Source organism: Xiphophorus couchianus, chromosome 19 (genome assembly GCF_001444195.1).
Source record: "Xiphophorus couchianus chromosome 19, X_couchianus-1.0, whole genome shotgun sequence".
In the NCBI taxonomy this organism is placed as follows: Eukaryota; Metazoa; Chordata; class Actinopteri; order Cyprinodontiformes; family Poeciliidae; genus Xiphophorus; species Xiphophorus couchianus.
This window is the reverse complement of record NC_040246.1, coordinates 17,883,366-17,908,462: the sequence shown is the minus strand read 5'-3', so window position 1 is coordinate 17,908,462 and position 25,097 is coordinate 17,883,366. Positions and strand designations below refer to the sequence as shown.

Here is a 25,097-nt window from a genome sequence, read left to right as displayed (position 1 = left end):
TAATCCAATGGCCTCCACAGTCACCAGATTTTAATCCAGCAGGGTGCCTTTGGGAAGTGACGGAATGGGAGATTCAAAACATGAAATGAGAAGTCGAACAATTTGCAGCAAATCTGTGATGCTATCTGGCCAATAAGGAACTTGTTGAATCTACAACATGGAAAGTGGTATAGCAAAGTACTAACAAGGTGTATCTACTGAATTTGCCTGCTAGTGTCAGCAGATAATATTTTTTAATTTATGAAAACAGCAAGTCTTTGGTTCGCTAATGCTGTCAGATATTTCTGAGGAAGAGAAAAAGTAGACAAAGGTTGTGTAGGATCCACACATCTAAACTAAAAAAAATGGGGTTGGATAGAGAATGATATCCAACATAACGCCATCAAACATTTGGAGATATGGGATGCTTAAAAATACTGAGAGAATATGTAGGTTAGTATTTAGGAACAATGCATAGTGTATTCAATCACAAAGATGATTTATGTTCCAGCAAACATGTTCCAGAAGAATTTTCCAGAGTTTTTAGTGTACACTATAGCGATATCAGAACTGAGTCTCTCCTCATCTGTTTTATGTAAAACACTTTGATGAAGCTGTTTGTGTCAAATGCTTTATTTATAAAGCAGCATGACACATCACCCTAAAATAAAGGGTGTGGCCGCTTTCTGATGGGAGTTCCACTGCTATAGAGTTTCTTTTTTTGTCTGAAATCAAAATAGAAATGGTTTTATTAGCTTGATGGTGCCATCTACTGACTATTGAACAAAACTACTGAGTGTACAAAACGATGACAAGCCTCTTTTATATCGTTCTCTTAATCTGTAATTTACTTGTTCTTTATACATGTCAATCAGCAGGAGAGGTGATGAAGTCAACCCACAAATGATGCAGTCACAGATCGTAATCACAATGCTAAAGAAAAGGTTGTGGAACCAGTTTGATGTCCTGATATGATGGAAAACAAAGAAAACAGCAACACCAGAGGCACCTGGATAATCCTCTATAGGGTGACAATGTCGGTCTGATATGAGAAATGCGTCAAGATAAAGAATCAGATGTTTAAAAAATATACTGAGGATGGCACAAAACAACTTTTTGTGTACTGAACAGTGCTAACAACCGTTCCACAGAGGAATCAATTTTAATGTAATTTTGTTTGAATTTGTCATATTAAACAACAGTGTATCTTCTCATCTTAATTTGGATGTTATGGTTTTTAATCTAGATCTATAGAGTTCACCTTGGAGGAGTTGTATAGGGCCCTGACATTAAATCTTTCTATTTGTCTCAGGGCTTAGTCCCACAGTTCAACAAGATGACTGTTATGTTCATTGGTCTCTCTGAACTGTCCTTATAAAACGACTGTGTGTGTCTATGTGTGTGTCTGTGTTGCCCTGCAATGGACTGGCGACCTGTCCAAGGTGTAACCTGTGCTTGCACAGTGACTGCTGGAAATAGGCCCCTGGCAATCTTGCAACATAAAGTGGGTATACTAAATGGATGGATGGTACCTCTGTAGTTTTTTTTTACTTCTACAAATATTAACTGCTATTAATTACAGTAGTTTAAATCATGTATATTTGCTAATCTTGACAGCAATACTAATATCATTAACACTTTTATTTAAACCACTTATTTTTATTTTGTGATTATGGTCCTTTTTTAAAGTTCTAACACACATAATTAGCACAGTTTATATATTGAAAAAAAAAACTTTTCAAAATACTTCATTTTTAAAGGAGCAAAAAATGTAATTGTGTCACCCTCGTTTTATCTCTGTTATTTGTAATCATTGTTGTTTTAAGAACCTTCGTTTTTATTTTCCGAGATATTTTCAGTATTTTAAGGCCTCCCACGGCCCTAAGTAACCTCTCTACACCTCTGGAATGTGCAGTTTCCGTCTGAGGCGGGTGAACTCCGTACGCAGGAAGCCTATTCCGGTCCACTTACGTAGGTTAGCGTTCGGGCTGAACAACTACGGCTGCGCAGATAGCGTAAATAATTTAGCGTAGCAGAGGCCCAGGTAAAGGAATTGGTCCCCCGTGGACAACTAGCCACAAACCGGGACACCGAGCCTGGATGGCAGCGAGGATTTCCACGGAGCCAGTTCAAATGTTTTTATTTGGGACAATTAGAAGCATTTAGCTCCACGGGTGAGTTTCTGCGTGTCTGTTCGGTGTTTCTGGAATATTCTGCGCTACACAGCGGCCCTGCTAGCTGTTAGCCCACTGACATGAGGAGGATGATGATGATGATGATGATGATGGAGGAGCGTGGCGGTGCGGGGCCGTCCCCACGCTGCGGGACTCAGGCCCTGCTTCTGGTCCAGTCACACAGACACGTCTGGTCGAAAGAAAAAACACCAATACGAACCGGGTCAGAACCAGACGCGGTTAAAACATTTTAACCTGCTAGCATTGCTAACATTCTCGACCAGGTTCGGCTGAGGGGTTCTGGGTCAGTTTTGGCTAAAGGCTAAAATCCCAGGTACCAGTTCGATTCCTGGTTCTGTTCCCGGTTTATCGAGGGACTCCTGGTTTGAGCCCCAGACCGGCTGGGGGCTCATCGCGTTATTTTAGGTTCGGCGGAACCCCCTGGTTCTGATCCCTGGCCAGTCTGAGCTCTGGCTGCTTTCACCTACAGATATAAATCTGTTTATTTCTGCCTGAACATCACTGATAGGTGACGTCTGCAGGTGAACACATTACTTAAACCAGGTGAATAGGAACTGAAAAGTTCCATTCATATCTGTTAGTGATCATTAATAATAGGGGTGGATTTTACTTAAATCCTGGTGCATCATATAGATCAGAAATATTCTGCACTTTTTCCACATATTGACCCAGTTTCTTGAAATCTAAATGAACCAACACGTTGTCAATACAGGTGTCCATAAAGTTATCCAAGAAACTCTCCAGCTCCTCCTATTGGGTCACAGGATATGTCCTTCCAGGGGGGATTCACCATATACAGTCCAGTTATCTATTGTCTATTCCCACTTATCCTTGCAGGGACATCTGGTTTCCATAACTACGCAGGTGATCCACAGGTCTACATTACTATGTCATTAGGAGACTGAACAGATGCTTGGAACAAATCAATGTGCTGTAACTTTCTCCAGCTGGACTGAAGCAAAACTGAAGTTATTATCTTTGGACCCAAAGTGGAATGATCTAGTCATCTGGCAGCTTGAGTTATTACAGCTAGAAACTACAGATAAGCCCTGAAATCTGGGTGTATTGATGGATTCAGAGATGAACCTCCATAGTCACATAAAGACAGTTACAAAGTCGGTCTTCTATCGGCTGAAGAACTTTTAATGTCCCAGCAGCAACCTTCCAGACCACTCAAGTCTTCTGATTCTGGTCTGCTCTGAATTTTCTGAGATTTTCCGTCTTATTAATTGTGAAACTTTTATTTCTGCAGTCAGAGATGCATGGCTGGTTAGTTCAACTTGGAAAAAAAATCCAAGAAAATACAAAAATAAACCAAACTGAGTCAGAATAATGTTTCCACACATCAGGACTGTGAAGATCTTTAGGGTCGCTGTAGGACAGCGATTTGACTAACAGAACATTATCAGTGTATAAGTAGTTCTATACTTATTAAATCTGGCTGCTGATTCTCATCATTACATAAAAAAGCCTGTAAATAATTAACTGACAGGACAGAAATAGTGTGGTTCTGACCGAGCTGCCAGAACCCCTGAGAGCTGGTTGATCTAACACAGCTGTGCTCTAAACTTCTTCATTCTAAAACAAAACGACGAGTTTTTGGGTTATTGATGGAGTCAACTTCATCAGGTCCTTTAGTGTCGTTGTTGTAGAAATAACCTGAAGTGTTGTGTTTCTGACCTTTTACTCCTCATTTTCTTTGCAGTTAGTGCAGATCTGCAGGATTCAGTCTGACTGCTGCCATATGATCCGTTCTGACAGGTGAGTTGTTCTGTCTAGAAATGCATTAAAATACTGTCTTGTGTCCGAATCAGGCAATTTTTCTGCTTAATCTGCTTCACCAGTGACCGCCTGATCTAAAAATGTCAAAGTCAAATTTTTTTCTCCGATCAGTAAACGCGCCACAGTTGAGGAGAACCAGGTTGACGGCAACACTCATTGTTACGTCAACCTGCATCCTTCACTGTCTTGAAAAGAATGGGACTTGGTTTTATCATTTCAACATTTGGACAGATGTGACATATTCATTTATATTGACCTATTAATTAACAATAGGTCTATGTTTTATCTTTTATACATTTACCATTTTGGACCGTTTTTAATTCTGATTGAATTGGATCTTTGACCTTAAACCAGGTCTAACATCAGTCTGAAGCACTGGAGCCATAACTTGTAGGAATCTTTACAAATGTTACTGACGGTGTTGTGGTAGCGCATATGTCCCATATTCTCAGCTTTTTCTTGGGTTCAGCTTATGCTCTGAGCATTTTTGCTGCATGTTTTACCATTTTTTTCCTTTCTGCCACTTTCTTGCTTGAACAGTTTTTAAATATTAGTCGGATAATTGTGCCGTATTAAAAAAAAACAGTGAACGGTCGATATAATACTAGCATGACACTGCTTCTGCTCTTCACATCAGTAATTTATGATCACTCATGGAAATAAGACTGCAGAAAATATTATGAATAGCTTTCTTATATCTTCTAAAACATTGAAGATTGTAAGTTTTAATCCGTGGACATGCAGTCTTATCACTTTAGGAAAGAGCTAAATGTTTCCTCCAGGCTTAGTGTGGCTGGTGTGTGTATCCCTGCTGTGACACACTGTGAGTGTGTGGAATATAAGAGGGTATATGTGGATGAGGATAACTCTGCACTGTGTTTCTGTTATGTCTGTTTCCATCTAAATGAAGGAGAGAATCAGGAGTTGAACAGAAATGTTACCATGAAGCCTAGATTAGCTGTTCTCTGCTCGTCAATAAACTCAGCTGTTACCTGTGAGTATCTTTCATGTTTAATCTGGTCTGGATTAATCTGGAATAAGATTTTCCTTAGGTTTTCATCAGCGTTCTCCTCTGTCCTGTTAGTGATCTTCAGTCAAGAGGGGAAGATGAAATGAGATAAGTGGACGTCTGGAGGAGCGCAGCCCCTTCACCTCCACCTCCAGCTCAGCTCAGTGAAGCATGGCAGGCCTGCAGCTCGTCACCCCTGCTACTTCACCCATGGGGCCCTTCTTTGGTCTGCCGTGGCAGCAGGAGGCCATCCATGACAACATTTACACGCCCAGGAAATATCAGGCAAGCCCTCTGCTACTTCCTGACTTTCCCTTAATGCAGTGAAACTCCAGACTTCGTTTGGATGCCTTAATGTCTGTTTGAGTGCTTTAATTTTCAGATATTTTCTTACACCTAATAAAAATATGTAGATACATTTTTATCTCAATGTCTGAACTCAAATCAGACCAAACCTTTCTTGTTTAGGTTTAGTTAGAATTGCCAAAACTATTTCTATTTGCTATAAACCAGAAAACTAAGCAAGGAGATTTTTTTATGTCATATTTAAGCATTTAATTGAGTAGGATTTTAATTTACCTTAACACAATTTGTTTGGATTGTTTAATTATTCCTAATGACTCAATGACTTATTGATCTGTTTTGCTAAACATTTTCCTACATTTTATATGTTAAACAACATTATTAAAATTGGATGATTTTTTTTTTTTGTTGAATTATTGTTTTGTTCTCTGGTCAGTCAGGTGTGTATGGTGTGTGTGTGAGTCATTTCATTCAAAACATGCTTTAGAATGTCAGTACTGTCACTAGAGATTATTAACAACAGTAATAAGTGAATTGAAACTGTCCTTTTTTTAGTTTGATCTTCAAAGTGTGGTGATGAAAAAGTTTAAAAACCTACTTTGAAAATGCTTGAAAAGTGCTTTAATCTTAATGTGGGATGTTCAGCATTCATGACCTTTGTACCTGACTGGTTTACTGTCTGTAGGTCGAACTTCTCGAAGCAGCTCTTGAACGCAACACTATCGTCTGCTTGAACACGGACTCAGGGAAGACCTTTATTGCAGTACTCCTAACTAAAGAGCTCTCCCACCAAATCCGAGGGAGCTACCAGGAAAATGCCAAAAGGACAGTTTTCCTGGTGAATTCAGGTAAACCAAGAAAACACCTAGTTCACTCATTTTAAGGTTAAAATCTGATTGCTTGGTTAACAGCGAATGACTTTTTTATTTATTTTTTTTGTAGTGTCGTCTGTAATTCAACAAGCGGCTGCAGTCAGAACTCACTCGGACCTCCAGGTGGGGGAATACTCAGACTGGAAGGAGGCGTCAGCTTGGTCGGATCAGAGATGGAGTCAGGAGATATCCACAAATCAGGTGCTCGTCTTTTACTGTAGGAAAAGCAGCTTCAAGATATTTTCACAGTGGGCTGTTATGAACATCATCAGACATATTTAGGGCTGAGTAATATGACTTTAAAATAAAATCTCAGATATTTTCATGCCAGATCCGATTTCCAATTTTAATAAAAACATTTTTCTTGCTTTCTTTTTTAAAAAAGAAATGACAAATGACAAAATATTTTCAAAAAGTGGCTATTATTTCAGTCAATTCTTCTGTGTGTCGTAGAACGGAGTATTAGGGCCTCTGAGATTTTTTGTTTATTATATTCAGAAAATTAGCTGAATAAATATAAAGTTTTACCAGAAAAAAACTAATTAAAATTAAATGCAAAGTTGAGTTAATGAGAAGAAAGCTACAATAAAATTTTTAGAATCTGACATGAGCACCTGAGTTCGTGTGGTTCTTTTTTCAAAATGGACTCAGTTGTTTACACAATTTTTTAAAAGTCCTGCTCTTGATAATAATGTGATGCCGATGCATTAAAAGATGAAGTATTTGTATAAAATCTTATCTGTAAAATTTATACCCAAGTATAACTTCACAAGGTGCTCAACATTACTCTTTTTATTTTTTTTATTTTTTGTGTTCTAGTTCTCAAAAAATAACTTTATTTGTGTAATATTACATCTTCATTCTTGCATTATTTTGACTTTATTCTCGTAATTAAAAATAAAAAAATCATGGCGTGGCCCTAATAGTCTGTCATAGAGTCGTCCAGAATTCAAAGTCCTAATATACAGAAGCTGTAAAACACGTTTGCCAAACAAAATGGCGGCTCTGGGTGTGCTGACATCACTGAACTATGGAGGAAAAACATCAGATTTTCCAAAAGTTAAATCTTCAAAAACTAAGATTTTGATTAATTGATAAAAACAATTTCTCTCCCAGCCATAGTTGTATTACTATTATTCCTTTCTTGCTTGGGCTGCAAAGCTGTTTCCGTTCATGCTGCTCAGATTCTGTCCTCTGATCAGTTTTCTCCTTCCTCAGGTCCTGGTGATGACATGCCACATCTTCCTTCATGCTCTGAGGAGTCAGATCTTACCTCTGTCTAAAATCAACCTGGTGGTGTTCGATGATTGTCACCTGGCGATCACAGAGCACCCTTACTGTGACATCATGAAGGTGAAGCTTCTCCCAGTAAGTTTAGCCACTCACGCAGGCAATCTGTGCTAACATGGTTGTTCTTTCTGTGTGTGTGCAGCTGTTTGAGGAATGCACTTGTGGACCACGAATACTGGGCCTCACTGCTTCCATCCTCAATGGGAAGTGTGACCCATCCGAACTGGAGCAGAAGATCCAGAATCTAGAGAGAATCCTGAAAAGCAATGCTGAAACGGCGACTGACCTGGTGGTCCTCGACAGGTGGGAATTACATTCATTGAACAGTTTTGCTGAGTGGGATTGGGCCTTATCAGAACTGAGGTTTAGTTTTATTGAACGCTTCAGGCACAATCAGAACTTACAGCCAAATCTTTAAAAGCTAACATTCGCTGCATGTTTCAGGTACACGTCTCAGCCGAGGGAAGTGGTGCTGGACTGCGGTCCCTACGTGGACAGGAGCGGCCTTTCATCCCGTTTGCAGGCGGAGCTGGATGAAGCTCTCCTCTTCCTCAACGACTGCAACATCCCGTTTTCCAGAGAGGACAGAGATCCCACATTCATCTCCAAACAGGTCAGACCAAAGATGTTTCTGATTCTAGTTTTGGTTCAGAAAATGAGAAACGAGCAGCTTTTTGTAGTTCTGGAACAAATGATCGGATTAATTGTGATGAAGGTATTATTGAAATAATTGTCAACTAATTTAATAATTGTCTATTAATTGTTAACTGGAGTGTACAGATTCAAAAAAACTAAAATTGCGGAAGCACATATTCAGAGCAGTAATTATAACAAAACTGTACAAAAAAATTATTCATTTTGCATTTAAGATAGAAAACGTTTGTTTGTAAATGTCTTCTGCGCAGAACTTCTCTTGTGGCTTCACCTGGTTTTGTAAGCAAAAAATATCTCCTATTAAGCACCCTTTGCTATTCAATTATGAATCAAATAATCCAAAAATAATAATCAGATCAGCCCGAAACTGTATTGATGCTAAGTGCAAACGGAATGGTCTGAGCTTCTCACATGATATTTTTTCGCTGCAGATGTATTCTTTGCTATAAAAGAACGCTATGTTCGTGCATTAAGGCAATAAAATGTAAATTTTCTTATTTAAATTTGTTTTTTGCATCTCTAATATGCTATAAATAATAAAAAGAGTTAAGTGGTTAAATAAAAAATGTGCAGAATGTGCCATTTTATTTTATCAGCTTTATTAAAATAATTGTTAATTGCAGCACTACTTTTTTTTTTTGTTGTTTTCTGGTTCCTTTTGTATAAACTGACCTTTTCTCTGCAGATCCTGAGCGATTGCCGGGCCGTGTTGCTGGTTCTGGGTCCTTGGTGTGCAGACAAGGCTGCAGGTATTATGGTGCGAGAGCTGCAGAAGTACATCAAACACGAACAGGAGGAGCTCAACAGAAAGTTCCTGCTCTTCACCGACACCACCCTGAGGAAGGTGCACGCTCTGTGCGAGGAGCACTTCTCCCCCGCCTCCCTGGACCTCAAGTTCGTCACGCCGAAGGTGCTGCGCTTGCTTGAGATCCTGCATGAGTACAAGCCGCTGGAGCGCCAGCAGTTTGAGAGTGTGGAGTGGTACAACAACCGCAACCAGGACAATTACGTGTCGTGGAGTGACTCAGAGGATGAGGACGAGGACGAGGAGGTGGAGGCCAAAGAGAGGCCAGAGACCAACTTTCCCTCCCCGTTCACCAACATCCTTTGTGGGATCATCTTCGTGGAGCGGCGCTACACAGCTGTGGTTCTGAACCGGTACGATCCAGACTTTTAATCTTTTAATAGTTTTCATCAATGATTCTCTTCATTTGCTTTTTCATCTACTGAATGAGACTTTGTGTATTTATTTGATCAGCTGAACAGCTCTTGCTAGGGCTGAAATGATTAATTGTGATTAATCAAATATTGAAATAATTGTCAGCAAATTTAGAAATCGATTAATCGCTGACTGGGGGATACAGATTCAAAAAAAGGCATTTTTCTTTTAAAAAATGCTCTTTTGGGCTCTTTGTTTTTTGAACAAAGAGCCCAAAAAACTCAACATATTCGCACCTGTAATTAAGGCACAAATGTAACAAAAATATACATATAGATTTTGTGATTTAAGATAAAAAACACAGTTTTCTGTAAATATGTTTGAATTCCTCAAGTGGTATAATTTAAGCTTCACCGGGTTCAGATTTACAAAATTTTAAGCTATAAATTGTTTATTTTCTTATTTAAATGAGCAATCAAATTGTTTATTTGCATCTATTAATGTATTTTTAATATTGTTGCTAAAATGGTCAATTAAAAATCCAGTTTTTTAATTTATTGATTTTCAGAATAATAAATGGATAAATTGCTATTTTTCTTTTGCTGTTAAACTCGTTGAGGACCAACATAGAACTCTATGTGTTTGTAGTCTAATCAAAGAGGCAGGGAAGCAGGACCCGGAGCTGGCTTACATCAGCAGCAACTTCATCACCGGCCACAGCATCGGGAAGAACCAGCCGAGGAACAAGCAGATGGAGGTGGAGTTCAGGAAGCAGGAGGAGGTATACAAACGTCTCACACCATGTTTGTTCTTTATTCTGCTCTGAAATCAGCAGAGCAGCAGGTGGAAACGAACTTTTAATCAACAATGTTTGGTCGGTTATTTAGAAAGTTGAGTGGAGCTGCACTCTTCAGATATACCAACCCCACACATGCAGAGACACACAGGACAGGACAGCTGCAGACTGCATCCAGAGTGGTGGAGGAAAATGTTTTTAAATAATAAAAAAAGAGGTCATTTTTTAAAAAGAAAATATAGTATTTATGTAGATGTTGACAGTTTACTGTTGTATGGACAAGTAAACTTTGATTCACTGGAGGTAGATACCCCAACTACGTAGACATGGTTGATTTTTTAAAGCAAAATAAAAAAAAACTGTCCTAAATTATTTGGTGACTGAATGACACTTAAAACTCTGGGAAAATAAATCAGCTAAATTTACAGTTAAGTTATTTACGAATAAAACAGTGTGGCTACTCACTATATTATTGACATCAAATCTAAAATAGAATAAGAATTTTTTTTTAAATGACGATGATTTATACTGGAACATTTCTATTAACTTTGAACTGTATATGTTATATATGACTTTGATACTGCATTTCATTTAGAAATTTAAATTTTTTGCACAATTAGAAATGATTAAAAGAAAAACCGATGCAACTTGCTGCACAAAAAGTCTCCACTTTTTAAAAAATCTTTCAATATTTCATCAAATATTTAACAGTTTAAAAACTTGGTGGTTTTGTCTTTTCTGTTGGCTCATCAGTCACCTCTGGGTATCATCTCCTCAGACGCTCGTCATGCATAGTGGCTCTGCTCCTGTGCTTTCTGTTCACTGTCACCCAACTCCAAACTTTGGACCAGTTGTTAAACTGTTTAAATCATACATCAAAAGTTTATATTTCACTGTCTATCACCAGAGAAAACCACAGTTGGAGATTTTGCAGGATGGTTGAATTGTTTGGAAACAATCAGAATTCAATCCGTCTCCCCTCCACCATCTTCTCCTTGCAGGTTCTCAGAAAGTTCAGAGCTCACGAAACCAACCTGCTGATCGCCACCAGCATCGTAGAGGAAGGCGTGGATATTCCAAAGTGCAACCTTGTGGTCCGCTTCGACCTGCCTACAGAGTACAGGTCCTACGTCCAGTCCAAGGGCCGAGCCCGGGCCCCCGTCTCCAATTACATCATGCTGGCCGATTCTGAGAGGACAAAGAGCTTCGAAGAGGATCTAACCACCTACAAGGCCATCGAGAAGGTAGTTTACATCTGATTTTAAAGCGATGAGAAGGAAAACTTGACGGTATTGTGACTTTCCCCGGAGCAGATCCTGAGGAATAAATGCTCCAAGTCGGTGGAGGCGGGGGAGTTTGAGGCAGACCAGAGTCTGGACGACGATAACCTCCTCCCTCCATATGTCCTGCGGTCTGAAGACGGGGGCCCACGGGTCACCATCAACACGGCCATCGGACACATCAACAGGTCCTCCCCTCAGGTCTCCATGGTTACCTCGGTTCTGAACAAAGAACTTGTGCTAAAGCGGTTTCTTTTGTTTTTCCTCTGGTTCTCAGGTATTGCGCTCGGCTGCCCAGTGACCCGTTCACACACCTCGCTCCCAAATGTAAAACTGTGGAGACGGGCGATGGACGCTTCCAGTCCACCCTCTTCTTACCCATAAACTCTCCTCTGAGAGTCCCCGTCAAGGTGCAGCTGCTTTCCTGCAGGTTCTTCTGCTGAACTTCAGCTCCACCTCTCCGTCATATTGATGTGTCTGTGTGTGTTCAGGGTCCCATCATGAACTGCGCCCGGCTGGCTGAGAAAGCTGTTGCACTGCTCTGCTGTGAAAAACTCCATAAAATAGGTAAACAAGTTATTGATTAATGAGTTAATCAAAAGGTCATTGATCTTATCGATTGACTAACAATGAATTTTCTCTGGCATCAAGAGGGTCAACTATCTTTCAAGTAACAAATAGGATTAACAGTAAAAACATGTTATTTTTTTACTGAATAAAAAGAAATTACACTATTTTAACATTAACTGCTGAAAACTAACATTATCTGCCATTTTAAATAGTGACTGAATAAACAGAAAATTGTGGGTTTCTCACATTATTAAACATTTTTATAAAATATAACAAAACAGGAACCTCTTAGGTTGCAGAATAGAAAAATAAAAGATGAAAAGAATAAAATATGTGAAACAAGAACAGAGAAATGTTCATCCATAAGTACTGTCTGTTTGCTCTTTAAGGAATGTTAAAGCTTCGCTCCATGAAGCGCATTAACTAACGACAGCCCTCAAAATCAAAGTTGTTCATCAATGGTGGCTCATCCTGTTCTGTACTGTATCGCAGGTGAGTTGGACGACCACCTGATGCCTGTTGGTAAAGAGACGGTGAAGTACGAGGAGGAGCTGGACCTTCATGATGAGGAGGAGACCAACGTCCCGGGTCGACCTGGCTCCACCAAGAGGAGGCAGTGCTACCCTAAAGCCGTACGTTCCCCTGCTTTCCGTTCGTCATAAATCAGATCTGGATTATAAACAGTGACGCTCCCTGTTCCTCTACAGATACCCGAGTGTCTGCAGGACAGCTATGCCCTGCCGGAGCAGACCTACTTCCTATATGTGATTGGGATGGTCCTTACCACGCCACTCCCCGATGAGCTGAACTTCCGCAGGAGAAAGCTGTACCCCCCTGAGGACACGACTCGGTGCTTCGGCATCCTGACTGCCAAATCCATACCTCGAGTCCGTCTCCGTCTGCACCTATCCTGGAAATATTCTCTCCTCCCTCTGGGATTCTGATGATTTGTGTGTCCATGGCTTTTGCAGATTCCTCATTTCCCGGTGTACACCCGCTCTGGTGAGGTGACCATCTCCATCGAGCTGCAGAAGTCGGGTTTCACGCTCAGCTCAGCCCAGCTGGACCTCATCACCCGCATGCATCAGTACATCTTCTCCCACATCCTCCGCCTGGAGAAACCTGCACTGGAGTTCAAACCCATGCTGGCTGACTCAGCTTATTGCGTTCTACCTCTGAATGTTGGTGAGTGCTCCCTCGCTCCTCCTCTTCCTCAGCAGTCACACACAGTTTGTGTCCTGTAGGGTGGGGCGATAAATTTATTTAATCGATTAATCTAAGTTCAAACATTTGAATCGCACTCAGAAATCATTCATTGCCTTCATTACATTCAGTGACTTGAGACGGTTGAGTCTACTGCTAGCTAACCTTTTTGTGTCTAACCTGGGTGAGTGCAAACATTTTAAATTCTGTTGTTAATGGTCTTAAAATGATCTTAAAAAGTCTTAAATTTGAGTTGGTGAAACCTGCAGAAACGCAGCTTTTCAAAATATTTTCTGTCATTTGTAATTTCTTTTTTAGAAAAGAAAGCTAGAAAAAAAAATCTGACTTAAAAAAATCTGAAATTTTACTTTTAAGCTGTATCACCTGACCTCATCCCATCTCTGTTGCTTCAGTTGGAGACTCTGACACTCTGGATATGGACTTTATGTTCATGGAGGACATTGAGAAGTCTGAGGCCCGAACAGGCATTCCTACCACTAAGTACACCAAGCAGAACCCCTTCACCTTCAAGCTGGAGGACTACCAAGATGCTGTGATCATTCCAAGGTACGCCCAGCTTTTCTCTGAGCGTTTCGCACCGAGCTGACGTGAAACGCTGAACAGCTGTCCATCGTTTCCTCCTCAGGTATCGTAACTTTGACCAGCCACATCGTTTCTACGTCGCTGACGTCTACACCGACCTGACGCCGCTCAGCAAGTTCCCATCGCCGGAGTACGAGACCTTCGCCGAGTATTACAAAACAAAATACAACCTGGACCTGTCCAACCTGAACCAGCCGCTGCTGGATGTCGACCACACCTCGTCCAGGTGAAGCTCTCCTGCAGCATTTGCGTTATGATCTTTAACGTTCCCATTTCTGACACATAAACTAATAATGATGCCACCACCAGTGTCAACAGTGGGAAAAGTGCCTTCTTTTTACTGTCTCTTATGGCTTGTTATAAACTGCAAACAGAATTTATGGTTTTCTTTCAATAACTGATTCCTTTTTTCCACCAGTGAAGCTTTAATAATCCTGCAACAGAACCCACACATGGTATATCTGTATGAACATCTCTCTGTTCCTGGGAAATTTATTCTTTTCAAATTTTAGTTTTCTACTCAGAAACTTAAGAGGTTCCTGTTTTGTTAGATTTTATCAATGCATCTGTTTTATGACGAGAAAACCAAAATTTTCTGTTTAGCATTTAATAAAGCTGACACAAAATCGTTATTTTAAATTCAGTATATTATGAAAGGTTTAGTCATTTATGTTATAGAAAGATGATCAGGCCTCTTAATACAACAGATAACTGATTTTTAATAAAATGGCAGCCTATCAGTGGTTTGTTACTCGATCTGTAAGATTAATCAACTTTAGATTAACTCTTTAATCGATAATCTGCATCAGCATCTTTTCTTGGCATATAGTTTTATAACCTAACCCTGATTTTCGCTTCTCAACAACATGTAGCAATCTTTCTGCTGAGAAACGTTGCAGCTATCAGGGAATATTCATATCATCCACTTTATCAAAATACTATTTGAAAGTAGAAACTCTTCAGCCTGGTCTCTGCTGCGCTCCAGTTGACCAGATCTCTGGTGTCCTCAGACTCAACCTGTTGACTCCCCGACACCTGAACCAGAAAGGGAAGGCTTTGCCACTAAGCAGCGCAGAGAAGAGGAAGGCCAAGTGGGAGAGCCTGCAGAACAAACAGGTAGAATCTGCAGTGTGTTCATCGTTTGTGTTTTGAAAGCTGTTCACCCTGATTCATTACTGTTCTGGTGTTAGATTCTGGTTCCGGAGCTGTGTGCCATCCATCCCATTCCCGCCTCCCTGTGGAGGAAAGCCGTGTGTCTGCCCAGCATCCTGTACCGCCTCCACTGCCTGCTGACGGCCGAGGAGCTGCGAGCCCAGACTGCCACCAAAGCTGGAGTTGGGGTTCAGACCCTCCCCCCGGACTTCAGGTGACCCAGCAGACCCGCCTCCACAGAACCTCACTTAGGTTTGATAGGAAAACGTTGAGATTTTGTTCTCGGAAGCAAATATCTGAATATCTCTTTCTGCAGCTGTGAGAAGGAAACTGGCGCCACCTGGTGTTCATTCTTTATGAATACTAAAAGGAAAAAATAACTTGCACATATTCCTCCCAGATGAACAGCGTCATTATGGATCAGGGTTGTGGTTTCGTGTGTTATTTAGAATGTCTTCCAGTTTCAGTGAGAGTTCTTTACAAGATTATTTCATTGTTTATTGCTTTATTGGTCTTTGAAAGGGCAAACTTTCATTATATTGCTTGAAAATGGACTCAAAACAACAACCATGTTGTTTGTCACAATAATTTCGGGGCAATTTATCATCCAGCAAACTGTTTTTCACTTTCTAAATTGATTTACTGAACTAAATTAAGTTTCTGATGATGTTGTAATTTGTTGAACCTGCTGTGATCGTGTAAGCTAGCAGCTGCTCCTGATCTGTGTAACGCCGGGTTGCTCCGTCTGCAGGTATCCAAACCTGGACTTTGGCTGGAAGAGATCCATTGACATAAAAACATTCTGCCCTTGTCCCGAATCCTGCAGTGAAGAAGATGATTGTAAGCACCAAAATCTCACCTTCTTAGCACTTCCCAGCAGTCACCAGGGGCCCCTCCCGGCCCCTGCAGAGGGGCCCTGCACAGGGAACCTAACAAACGGCACTACCGTAACGGACGACAGCCACAGAGACGAGCACCTTCACCAACATGACAGTTGCCAAGGCTGCGGCAGCAGCTCTGAATGGAAACACGACGCTACCTCAGTTCCTGCGCAGACGCCCCTCAGCTCCAGTCCTCCTCAGCCCAGCCATGAATGTACCTCAGGGAGGACCTCACACCACAGTAATGAAGCTACCTCAGACTGCACTCGTACAGCACCTTCCCCTGACCTCACAGCCGGGCCCCGGGCTGCGGACTCGCCCAGGAACCTGGGCCCCAACCCCGGCCTCATCCTTCAGGCCTTGACTCTGTCCAACGCCAGCGACGGCTTCAACCTGGAGCGGCTTGAGATGCTCGGCGACTCCTTTCTGAAGCACGCCATCACCACCTATCTGTTCTGCACCTACCCCGACGCACACGAAGGGAGGCTCAGCTACATGCGCAGCAAGAAGGTGAGACACGCTGAGGTCAGCTGCTGTGTTGGATTCCAGGAACCAGTTCACATTCTTTGTGTTCCGCAGGTGAGCAACTGTAACCTGTACCGTCTGGGGAAGAAGAAAGGGCTTCCCAGCCGAATGGTGGTGTCCATCTTTGACCCTCCGGTCAACTGGTTGCCGCCTGGATACGTGGTGAACCAGGACAAGAGCAGCTCGGACAGAGTGGACTCTGAGGAGGTTGGAGTCTTTTTCCTGCTGCTATGCACTGCAAAAACCCAAAATCTCACCAAGAATTTTTGGTCTAGTTGCTTGTGCAAATATCTTAGTACACCTGAGATTAGACAAAATGTACTTACAAGTAGTTTTTCAGCAAGATATAGATGCTTGATTGAAGTAATTTCTTAATACTCATGGCAGATCTTTTTTATTTTAAAAACAAGACATTTTTCCCATGTGATAAGTGAAATAACCTGCCTGGGGAACTTGTACTTTTTCATCAATATTAAGGAATTATTTGCTTTAAAAAAGTTCTTATCTTGCTGGAAGGATGCATGTTTGTTTTAGTGTTATTTCAAGATATTTGAAGTAGAAACTTGATCAAAAATACATGGTGAGATTTTGTGTTTTTGTGAAAACCCGCTTGTTGACCTTCTGGTTGACGCTTCCTGTCCCTCCAGGCGAGAGAGGAGCTGGTGTCCAACGGGCGATCTGGGAACGACTTTGATGACGAGGACAGGGACGACGAGGGTGAAGACGTGGACGAAGACGAGCTGATGCTGAAGGACGAACCGAAGGATGACGTCAACATGGAGGACGACTTGGAATACTACAAGGAGCACATCCGTTTCATCGACAACATGCTGCTGGGGTCCGGTGCGTTTGGGAAGAAGATCTCCATCAGCGGCTTCGGCCCACCGCTCAGCCCGGCTCCAGGCTCCTCCCCCTCCATGGACTCCTCCTATGATTGGAAGGCCCCCAAGAAGCCCGCCCAGCACTCTGAACAGGCGCACGGCGGCTCGGCGGCCGAGGAGTTCGACTACAGCTCGTGGGACGCCATGTGCTACCTGGACCCCAGCAAGGCGGGCGAGGAGGACGACTTTGTGGTGGGATTCTGGAACCCGTCGGAGGAGAACTGCGGCACCGAGCTCGGGAAGCAGTCCATCTCCTACGACCTGCACACGGAGCAGTGCATCGCAGACAAGAGCATCGCCGACTGTGTGGAGGCTCTGCTGGGCTGCTACCTGACCAGCTGTGGGGAGCGGGCCGCCCAGATGTTCCTCTGCTCGCTGGGTCTCAAGGTGAGATGGGGAATGTCCCACTGGGGAGTGTAAAACCTGAGGAATCAGTGGAGGAAAATATAGAAACACTGGGTCATCCATCAGGGTACAATGGCATAATTCTGAAGAAACTCTGGAGGAAAACAGGCTAAATCAGGGGTGTCCAAAGTGCGGCTTTTGCAGTGATGGTGTGTGATACAGATGGAGAATATTTGTTATTAATTAGGGCAAAAATATTAGAGACAAATTAAAATCTTACAAGAGAAAATGTTGGCTGTAGCACAAAGTGTTAGGGCTGCGACTAAGGACTATTGGAATAATCTATTTATTCCGATGATTAATCAGATAAAAAAAATGTGCACATTCTGCACATTTATTTGACCTTTTTATACAATATTAAACATACATTAAAATTTGCAAATAAACAATTACATTCCTTTAATAAGTAAGAAAATAAACTTTTATTGCCTAAAAAGCAACAGCTTGGCATTCCTTTAGTGTACTCTCGATCGTTTGGTACGTCTAACTTCCACATGTGGAAAGCTTGACTTGACATCAATGCAAAAGTGCTTAATATAAGTTTTTTGTATATTTTTTGTACAGAATTTAAACCAGGTTAGGTTTTGTTTTTTATATCTTAGATGAAAAATAATATTTTTGGCTTAATTACTGCTCTGAGTGTGTTCTTTCAGAAAATGTACTTGTTTTAGTCTGTATTCTCCACTTAGCAATTAAGCAATTACTAAATTAGTTGACAATTATTTCAATAATCAATTAGTCCAATTAGTTGTTTACTTCCTGCAAAGTTTCCAATACCCCTGCTTTTTGTCGTCCTCTGAGGACTACATTGCTCCAGCAGACTTTGATGCATTTAAATAAATGTATTAAGTTTGGCTTATTAAATTTTTAATTACTCAGAATTAAATAATCTATTATTTTTCAGAGATCTTTAAAAATTTGCAAAGCAGACCCTCTTACTTTTAATGAAGCAAACCTTGAAACCCTCCTATATTTTGGATCTAAAATAATTTACACATCTCTTTCCAACCAAATAATCGACTATTTTACTCATTTAATTCAAGTATTGCAACTTCGTTTATTGTTGAGTAGGTAAGAAAAGTGAGTATTTTGTTTCTGTTTTTTTCCCCTAAATATTCTTTCGCCTGTGAGTCAGTTTGACATGGCGATGTTGGCTCATGTGAAAGAGTTTGGACCCCTGAATAAACCAGATCAGTACGAAAAGAGTGCAAAACTTTCTAATCCAACTGTAGTCATGTGTTGCACTATGTTTCCCAGCATGCATTCAGTTTTGCATCACTTCCTTATTTAAAACTTGATGTTTCTCTGTCTCTCCTGTCGCTGTTGTGTGCAGGTGCTGCCGGTGCAGAGGGGGTCTCACACAGCGCTGCTGGTACCGGCCGTTCTGACTCCAGCCGTGGAGCTGATGTACGGCTGGCTGAAGATCCCGCCCCGCTGCATGTTGGACCATCCTGACGCAGAGCGCACGCTCCAGCACCTCATCTCGGGGTTCGAGAACTTTGAGAGGAAAATCAACTACACGTTTCAGAACAAGGCTTACCTGCTGCAGGCCTTCACCCACGCCTCCTACCATTACAACACCATCACAGGTCAGACTGGGATCACTGGGTGACTCTTTGACTCCAGCTGGGCAATAAATCAATTTTTTTTGAAGACTTTGAAGAATTTTTTTACATCAATCCACTCCTTGGGTTTCCATAGTTTAGACTGATAGCAGCGCACCCTTGGCGGCCATCTTGTTTGACAAGCATGTTTTAGAGCTTCTGTAGGTCAACTCTACGTTGGAAGTTTATATTTTAAGTTTATATTTTCGAATTATAAGAAGTCATAATATTGCTGGACTAAAGATGAAATATAAGATCTCCAACACAAGAAATAAAAAAATTAAGATGAGGAATGTTGAGTATCTTGTAAAAGAAATACTTAATAGTTTAACACAGCGTCAAATTATCATCAGCAGCAGGACTTGCAGTTGTTTGCACAATCGTCTTAATTTCAAACAACCACATGAACTGAGCTGGTCACATCAAATCCTGATAACTACGCTTTTTTCTCAATTAAACAACTTGTTTTTCAATTTTAAAATGTTAATTTCTGGTAGAATAGATTCTTTTTTCTCCTAATATGACTCTTCTCTTAAATAGCAGCCACTTTTTGAAAATATTTCTTACAATTTTGTTTTTAGAAAAAAAAATGGGCAAAAAATCTATTAAAATTAGAAGTCAGATCTGGTATAAAAAAAAAATCTGATGTTTTATTTCTAAACCATCTCAACCAGCCCTAACTCCAGCTCTCTTGTCTGTGTCCTCAGATTGCTACCAGCGGCTGGAGTTTCTTGGCGACGCGATCTTAGACTACCTCATAACGAAGCACCTTTACGAAGACCCTCGGCAGCATTCGCCTGGCGTGCTGACGGACCTGCGCTCGGCGCTAGTCAACAACACCATCTTCGCCTCGCTCGCTGTTAAATACGACTACCACAAATTCTTCAAGGCCATCTCTCCAGAGCTGTTCCACGTCATCGACGACTTTGTGCAGTTTCAGCTGGAGAAGGACGAGATGCAGGGCATGGACTCTGAGGTGAGTTCGCTTTACTGAGAACAGCGGAGGCCTGCAGCCAGAAACCCAATACAGGAACCCGCGTTATGTTCCAGAGGGTTCAGGACCGACAACAAGCCGGCATTTGGATTTAATTTGCCCGGAAATCAGTAACTTGGCACCAGATCTGCTCTGGTTGTTCCTGGGAAGGAGTTTTCTGCCTCAGGAACAACACAAACATACAAGACTGGGGGAAAAAAGTAGAAACTCTTTGCCTTATGTTGTTGTTTGACTCTGTTTCTTAGATTCTGAGTGGCTTGAAGTTTAAATCACAAAGTTGAGGGACATTTTCAGTCTGTTTCTGCGTCAAAATGTAATGAAACATCATTAAAACCACATTATGTAACCGATAGAAAATGTAATAAAATCCTTTAATTTTTTTACTTTCTGCCACATTATGTAATATTATTTTACTATTATAAAATGCAGATTTAGTCTTTTTTTTAAAAGCCCGACTTTATTACATTATTATATATTTTGCTGTTATCACATTACAGGCTTGTTAATTAGAGGCATTATTAGTACTAATTATGCCTCCAAATGTCTGTAGTTCCTACCAGTTTTTCTGGTTTAGTGGGTTGAACAGCTGCTTGTGTTTCCCTGCAGCTGCGACGCTCCGAAGAAGACGAAGAGAAGGAAGAGGACATCGAGGTGCCCAAGGCCATGGGGGACATCTTTGAGTCCCTGGCTGGAGCCATCTACATGGACAGCAGGATGTCCCTGGAGACGGTGTGGCAGGTCTACTATCCAATGATGAGGCCTCTCATCGGTGAGTCTGCTGAGTTCGTCTTTGATACGTCGGCTCGTTTCTGTCTGCGTTTCTCATCACTGGAAAATTTTCTCCTCCAGAGAAATTCTCCGCCAACGTTCCTCGCTCTCCAGTCCGGGAACTCCTGGAGATGGAACCAGAAACTGCCAAGTTTAGGTAAGAAAATCCCAAAATCTGGGATCTTTTGTGAGATTTATGGGAACAGCATATTTATGTAGTATATTCATGAATTGATTTTAGTACTGTGCGGACTAGGGGCCGTTAGTGGCCCTTGGACTGATTCTGTGTGGCCCCCAAAAAGTTCAAGACAGACACCAATGTGTCCTGACCGGAACTGATGGTTGATGCATAGGGAGATTTTTTATTTGTAATTTGAGTAAAATTATTTCCAAAATGTTCAGTAGAACTCAAAGTATTTGTCTTTTTATAACCAAGCTTTCTTAATAAGTACAACGTCTATCTGGAGACTTCAACTGAAATGCCGGCTTTGTTCATTTATTCATTTTGACTAAATGTTTCATTTTGAAACAAATTGACCCAAATTCTGTTCTTTGAAAATTAGAAACAAATTTGTTCAACTGAGCCCCAAAGAATTTGTAAACTAGATGCCTTTCTTTTAATACGACAAATTTATTTTGGATTTACAATATATAGCATCACTTCCTGCAAAAAATCAAGCTATTTTGCTTCCTAGTTTTATTTTATTGACTCGTCAATACTTTTAGCTCTATGATTTTTGCCCATGTGACAAAAAAGGTTTCGACACCCCTCCTACTCCTTAATCACCTGCATATTACACACTGTTAGTGCAGCCTACATTTAGGCCACGCCCCCTTACTTCCAATGCTTACTTCTCCTACTGAAACATCTTTTTAAATTGCATAAAATGAAGTAGATTTTAACAAACATCTCAAATTATATTTGATTGATGGTTTTAATATTTAATGCAAGTATCAAATGTATGTTGAAACTACAAAATATATGTAAAAACAGATGTTATTAATGTAAATCTTTGTTAAACTGAGCGTGGATTTGTTCTGTTCCCGTTCGCAGCCCAGCGGAGCGTACCTACGACGGGAAGGTGCGTGTGACGGTGGAAGTTGTCGGGAAGGGGAAGTTCAAAGGAGTCGGCCGCAGCTACCGGATCGCCAAGTCGGCGGCGGCCCGCCGAGCTCTGCGCAGCCTCAAAGCCAATCAACCTCAGGTCCAGACCAACTGAGCTGCCAGCTCGCAGCATTAGCACCTAGCGGAGAGAACGGCGTGGTGTTCCCGTGGAGACGCCACAGCAGAGCACTCTGAGCTCACATCCCGTTTGTTTTTTTCCCTTTTCTTTTGTTTGTTTGCGCAGACACAATCTTTCTTTGTGCTTCGTGTGATCACGAGTGCTTTATCGTCCCGGCCGAAGAGGTCAGGTGTGCTGCTGTGTCCGTGAGACGAGCCTCACGCTTCGACCCCAGAACGGACGAAGCTCGGTTGGAGCGAAACGCGGCTCTCTGTCTCCTCATCGGTTTGCACTTATTCCACCAGTTTTCTGAACAGTCACTCTGACACCAAAATCCCCTTTGTAGCAAAGCAAGAGAATATATCTGTAAACAAGAACTCCATGATGATGATGATGATGCGGCCTCGGACGCTAAGGCTTGCCCTCATATCCTGAAATAGGAATCCCAACATTCCCAGTTACTGTAGTTGGTCCCATGTTGCTGTGGCTTTTGTGGAAACGCGCGGTCGTCTTGGCAACGGATCTACCAAAGCTGAACCAACATGCGACGACGCTCTGAGGCCGAATGATTCCTGCGGAGTTTAGGATTTTATTCCCTCTGATTAATGTTGCTTCCTGCTAAATGTGGTCGATAAGCCCTGTTTGTTGTTTTTTTTGTTTTATTTTATTTTATTTTTTTCATGAATACCTCAGTTAACTGCATGCATCTCTCGTCTCCTTTCTGTTTGTTTGGTGCTATGTTTTTGTATTAAGCTTGAACTTCTCATCTTTTTTGCACTGTAACTACAATACCTCCTTATTTGACCTTTTGTTGACCTGTCGCCATGAAGCCTCGCCACCTTACGCTCGTCGGAAGAGGGGGCGGGGCCAAGTTAGCTGTTAGTGATTGGCTCCGTGCAGACGCATCATCAGTGTTGCTGCAGAGGGGTCGGGGGTCATCAGGCTGCACTCTGGGGTCCGTGTGGTTTCTACCTCAGCTCCGTGATGCCGCTGGCGACGCCCGCTGCAGCCGTGTTCCTCAGTGCCTTCCCGCGGGAATCCTCCACTCATCGACATTTGAGATGGACACGTTTATGAACTGTACAGTGTACCAGCATTCAACCCACTGAAGGGTAGGGCTGTATAGTTGGAAATGATCAGCAGCTGGAAATCAACGTTAAAGTTTCCACTTTCTGTATATTTAAAAGCAGATATTTTTCCCAATATATTTCAATGTTTAAAAGGTTGAAGAAGTGATGGAGAAAACGCCTTTGAATCAGGCGACAGACGGTTAGAAATCTGGACGGATCTGTCCGTTTCAGTGTGTTGATCTGCTCGGTTTTCAAGCCGCTCGTGTCGTCGTGGTAACCTCGCTCTGTCTCTGCAGCTCCTGCCCGCTCGTCGGCTCGGCCCGGTCCGGCGGAGTGCAGCCTGCGGTCGCCTCGGATCCGCTGTGAACTCAGACTGTAGAGAGTGAAATGTCTCGGTCAGACTCTGCATTCTCCTCCTCCTCCTGGCTCTCGTCGTTTCCTTTTTCGTTGTTAAACATGTAGCACAAAGAGCATTGCACTTGCCGCCATATTTTACCTCATGTCAGAGCGGAAGGGAGCAGGCGAAGGAGAAGAGGGAACCGCCGGTGTTGAACAGAACGTTCCTGCAGGTCGCCACCTGACCCCGCACTGCTGAGAGCTTATGTCAGAACCCGGTTCTGTTTGGATCAGGTCTCCACCCAGCTCATGCTTTCCTGTTAGATCTGAGTTAATAAAGTTGCTCAGTTTTGTATGAGAGAAACTTTCAGCTGTTTTTTACACAAATCGATGATCAAGTTTGACTGAGAGTTAGAACCACATTTGTCTTTCACTCTTTTTGAACTTCTGCGATGATTGATGTTTGTGAGAATCTACAGTTGTCAGTTTTGCTTTAGATGACTTGAACTTTTTCCAGTGTATTTCAGGAAGGCTGATTCTTCCTCCTCCTGCGTTTTCCTGTGAATTATTGATCCGGTTGTTGCTGGGTTGTTGTTTCTCTGAGGTTTTTTTTAAGTTGCCATCTGTTTGGGCGGTTAGGTGCCTCGGTTAACTGCAGTTTCTTCCTGATCTGAAGAGGTCTGATGGTGGTTGTTGGTGTTTCAGCTTCAGCAGAACGTGAATATTTTTATCAGTCCAGCACAACGCTGGGCTGCGTTCCTGGACCTCAGTCACTGAGCAAACTCACATCACACTGCAGAAACAAAATCTTACCAAGTAATTTTTATTTAGTTTCCAGTGCAAATATCTTACTACACTTGAAATAAGACAACTAACTTTCAAGTAACTATTCACCAAGATATAGGAGCTTGTTTTAAGTCGATAATTTCTTAATGTTTATGAAATATTACTAGTTCAATTGGCAGATTATGTCACATATAATGTGGGAAAAATTTCTTTTTATAAGTGAACAAGTACTTTTTTTATCAGTATTAAGGAATTACTGACTCTAAACAAGCTCCTTTATCTTGCTGAAAAGTTTCTTATATTTGTTTTTGTCATGTTCCAAGTGTATTAAGATTTGTGCTAGAAGCTAAATCAAAAATTGTGTTTTGCACTCCTGGTTTTAGTTTGACAAATTAAAATATGTTTTTATATAAACAGAACTCAAACTCAGATTATTGTTTTGTCGTTTCGGTTCTGATGTTCTGGAGAAAAGTGACGACGAAGCTCCATCTCTGAATAGTCCAGCTTCAGGATTTACAAGAGGGATGGAGAAGCTGAGTGACTGAGCTCCAGCAGAGGGCAGTGGTGGGCTGTGATGTGCAGCTGAACGGATCCGCTTCAGGTCCAGAGTTTTGGTTTTGGTTTTATTGACGGTTCTGAATGCAGAGGCTGGTCTGAGGTCAGTTCTAGCAGAGCTGGGTGTCTGTGCCGTGTTGGGGGCCGATCCGGGGTCGGTTCGCGGGACCGTCAGGAACATAACAGCGATCTGCAGTGGTGTACAGTCTGCACCTTATGGAG

General features: G+C 41.8%; 1 protein-coding gene across 2 annotated transcripts; it reads left to right on the top strand.

Annotated features, from left to right (window-relative positions):
- The first annotated feature begins 1,999 nt into the window (after positions 1 to 1,999).
- dicer1 (dicer 1, ribonuclease type III) lies at positions 2,000 to 24,342 on the top strand. 2 transcript variants are annotated; one of them, XM_028000404.1, is made up of 30 exons: positions 2,000 to 2,153; positions 3,880 to 3,935; positions 4,867 to 4,950; positions 5,041 to 5,250; positions 5,954 to 6,116; positions 6,211 to 6,341; positions 7,359 to 7,493; positions 7,573 to 7,733; positions 7,875 to 8,043; positions 8,770 to 9,242; positions 9,892 to 10,024; positions 11,041 to 11,283; positions 11,353 to 11,507; positions 11,597 to 11,729; positions 11,811 to 11,886; positions 12,382 to 12,521; positions 12,597 to 12,776; positions 12,861 to 13,074; positions 13,506 to 13,659; positions 13,739 to 13,921; positions 14,706 to 14,811; positions 14,886 to 15,061; positions 15,599 to 16,238; positions 16,308 to 16,460; positions 16,901 to 17,521; positions 18,873 to 19,128; positions 19,851 to 20,119; positions 20,744 to 20,906; positions 20,987 to 21,062; positions 21,960 to 24,342. In XM_028000404.1, exons 4-30 carry the CDS (start codon positions 5,137 to 5,139, stop codon positions 22,123 to 22,125), a joined length of 5,583 nt encoding a protein of 1,860 aa, XP_027856205.1. In that variant the 5' UTR covers positions 2,000 to 2,153; positions 3,880 to 3,935; positions 4,867 to 4,950; positions 5,041 to 5,136; the 3' UTR covers positions 22,126 to 24,342. The 2 variants fall into 2 exon arrangements, with proteins under 2 accessions (XP_027856205.1, XP_027856206.1); XM_028000405.1 differs by having other exon boundaries at positions 5,020 to 5,250.
- The last annotated feature ends 755 nt before the right edge of the window (positions 24,343 to 25,097 follow it).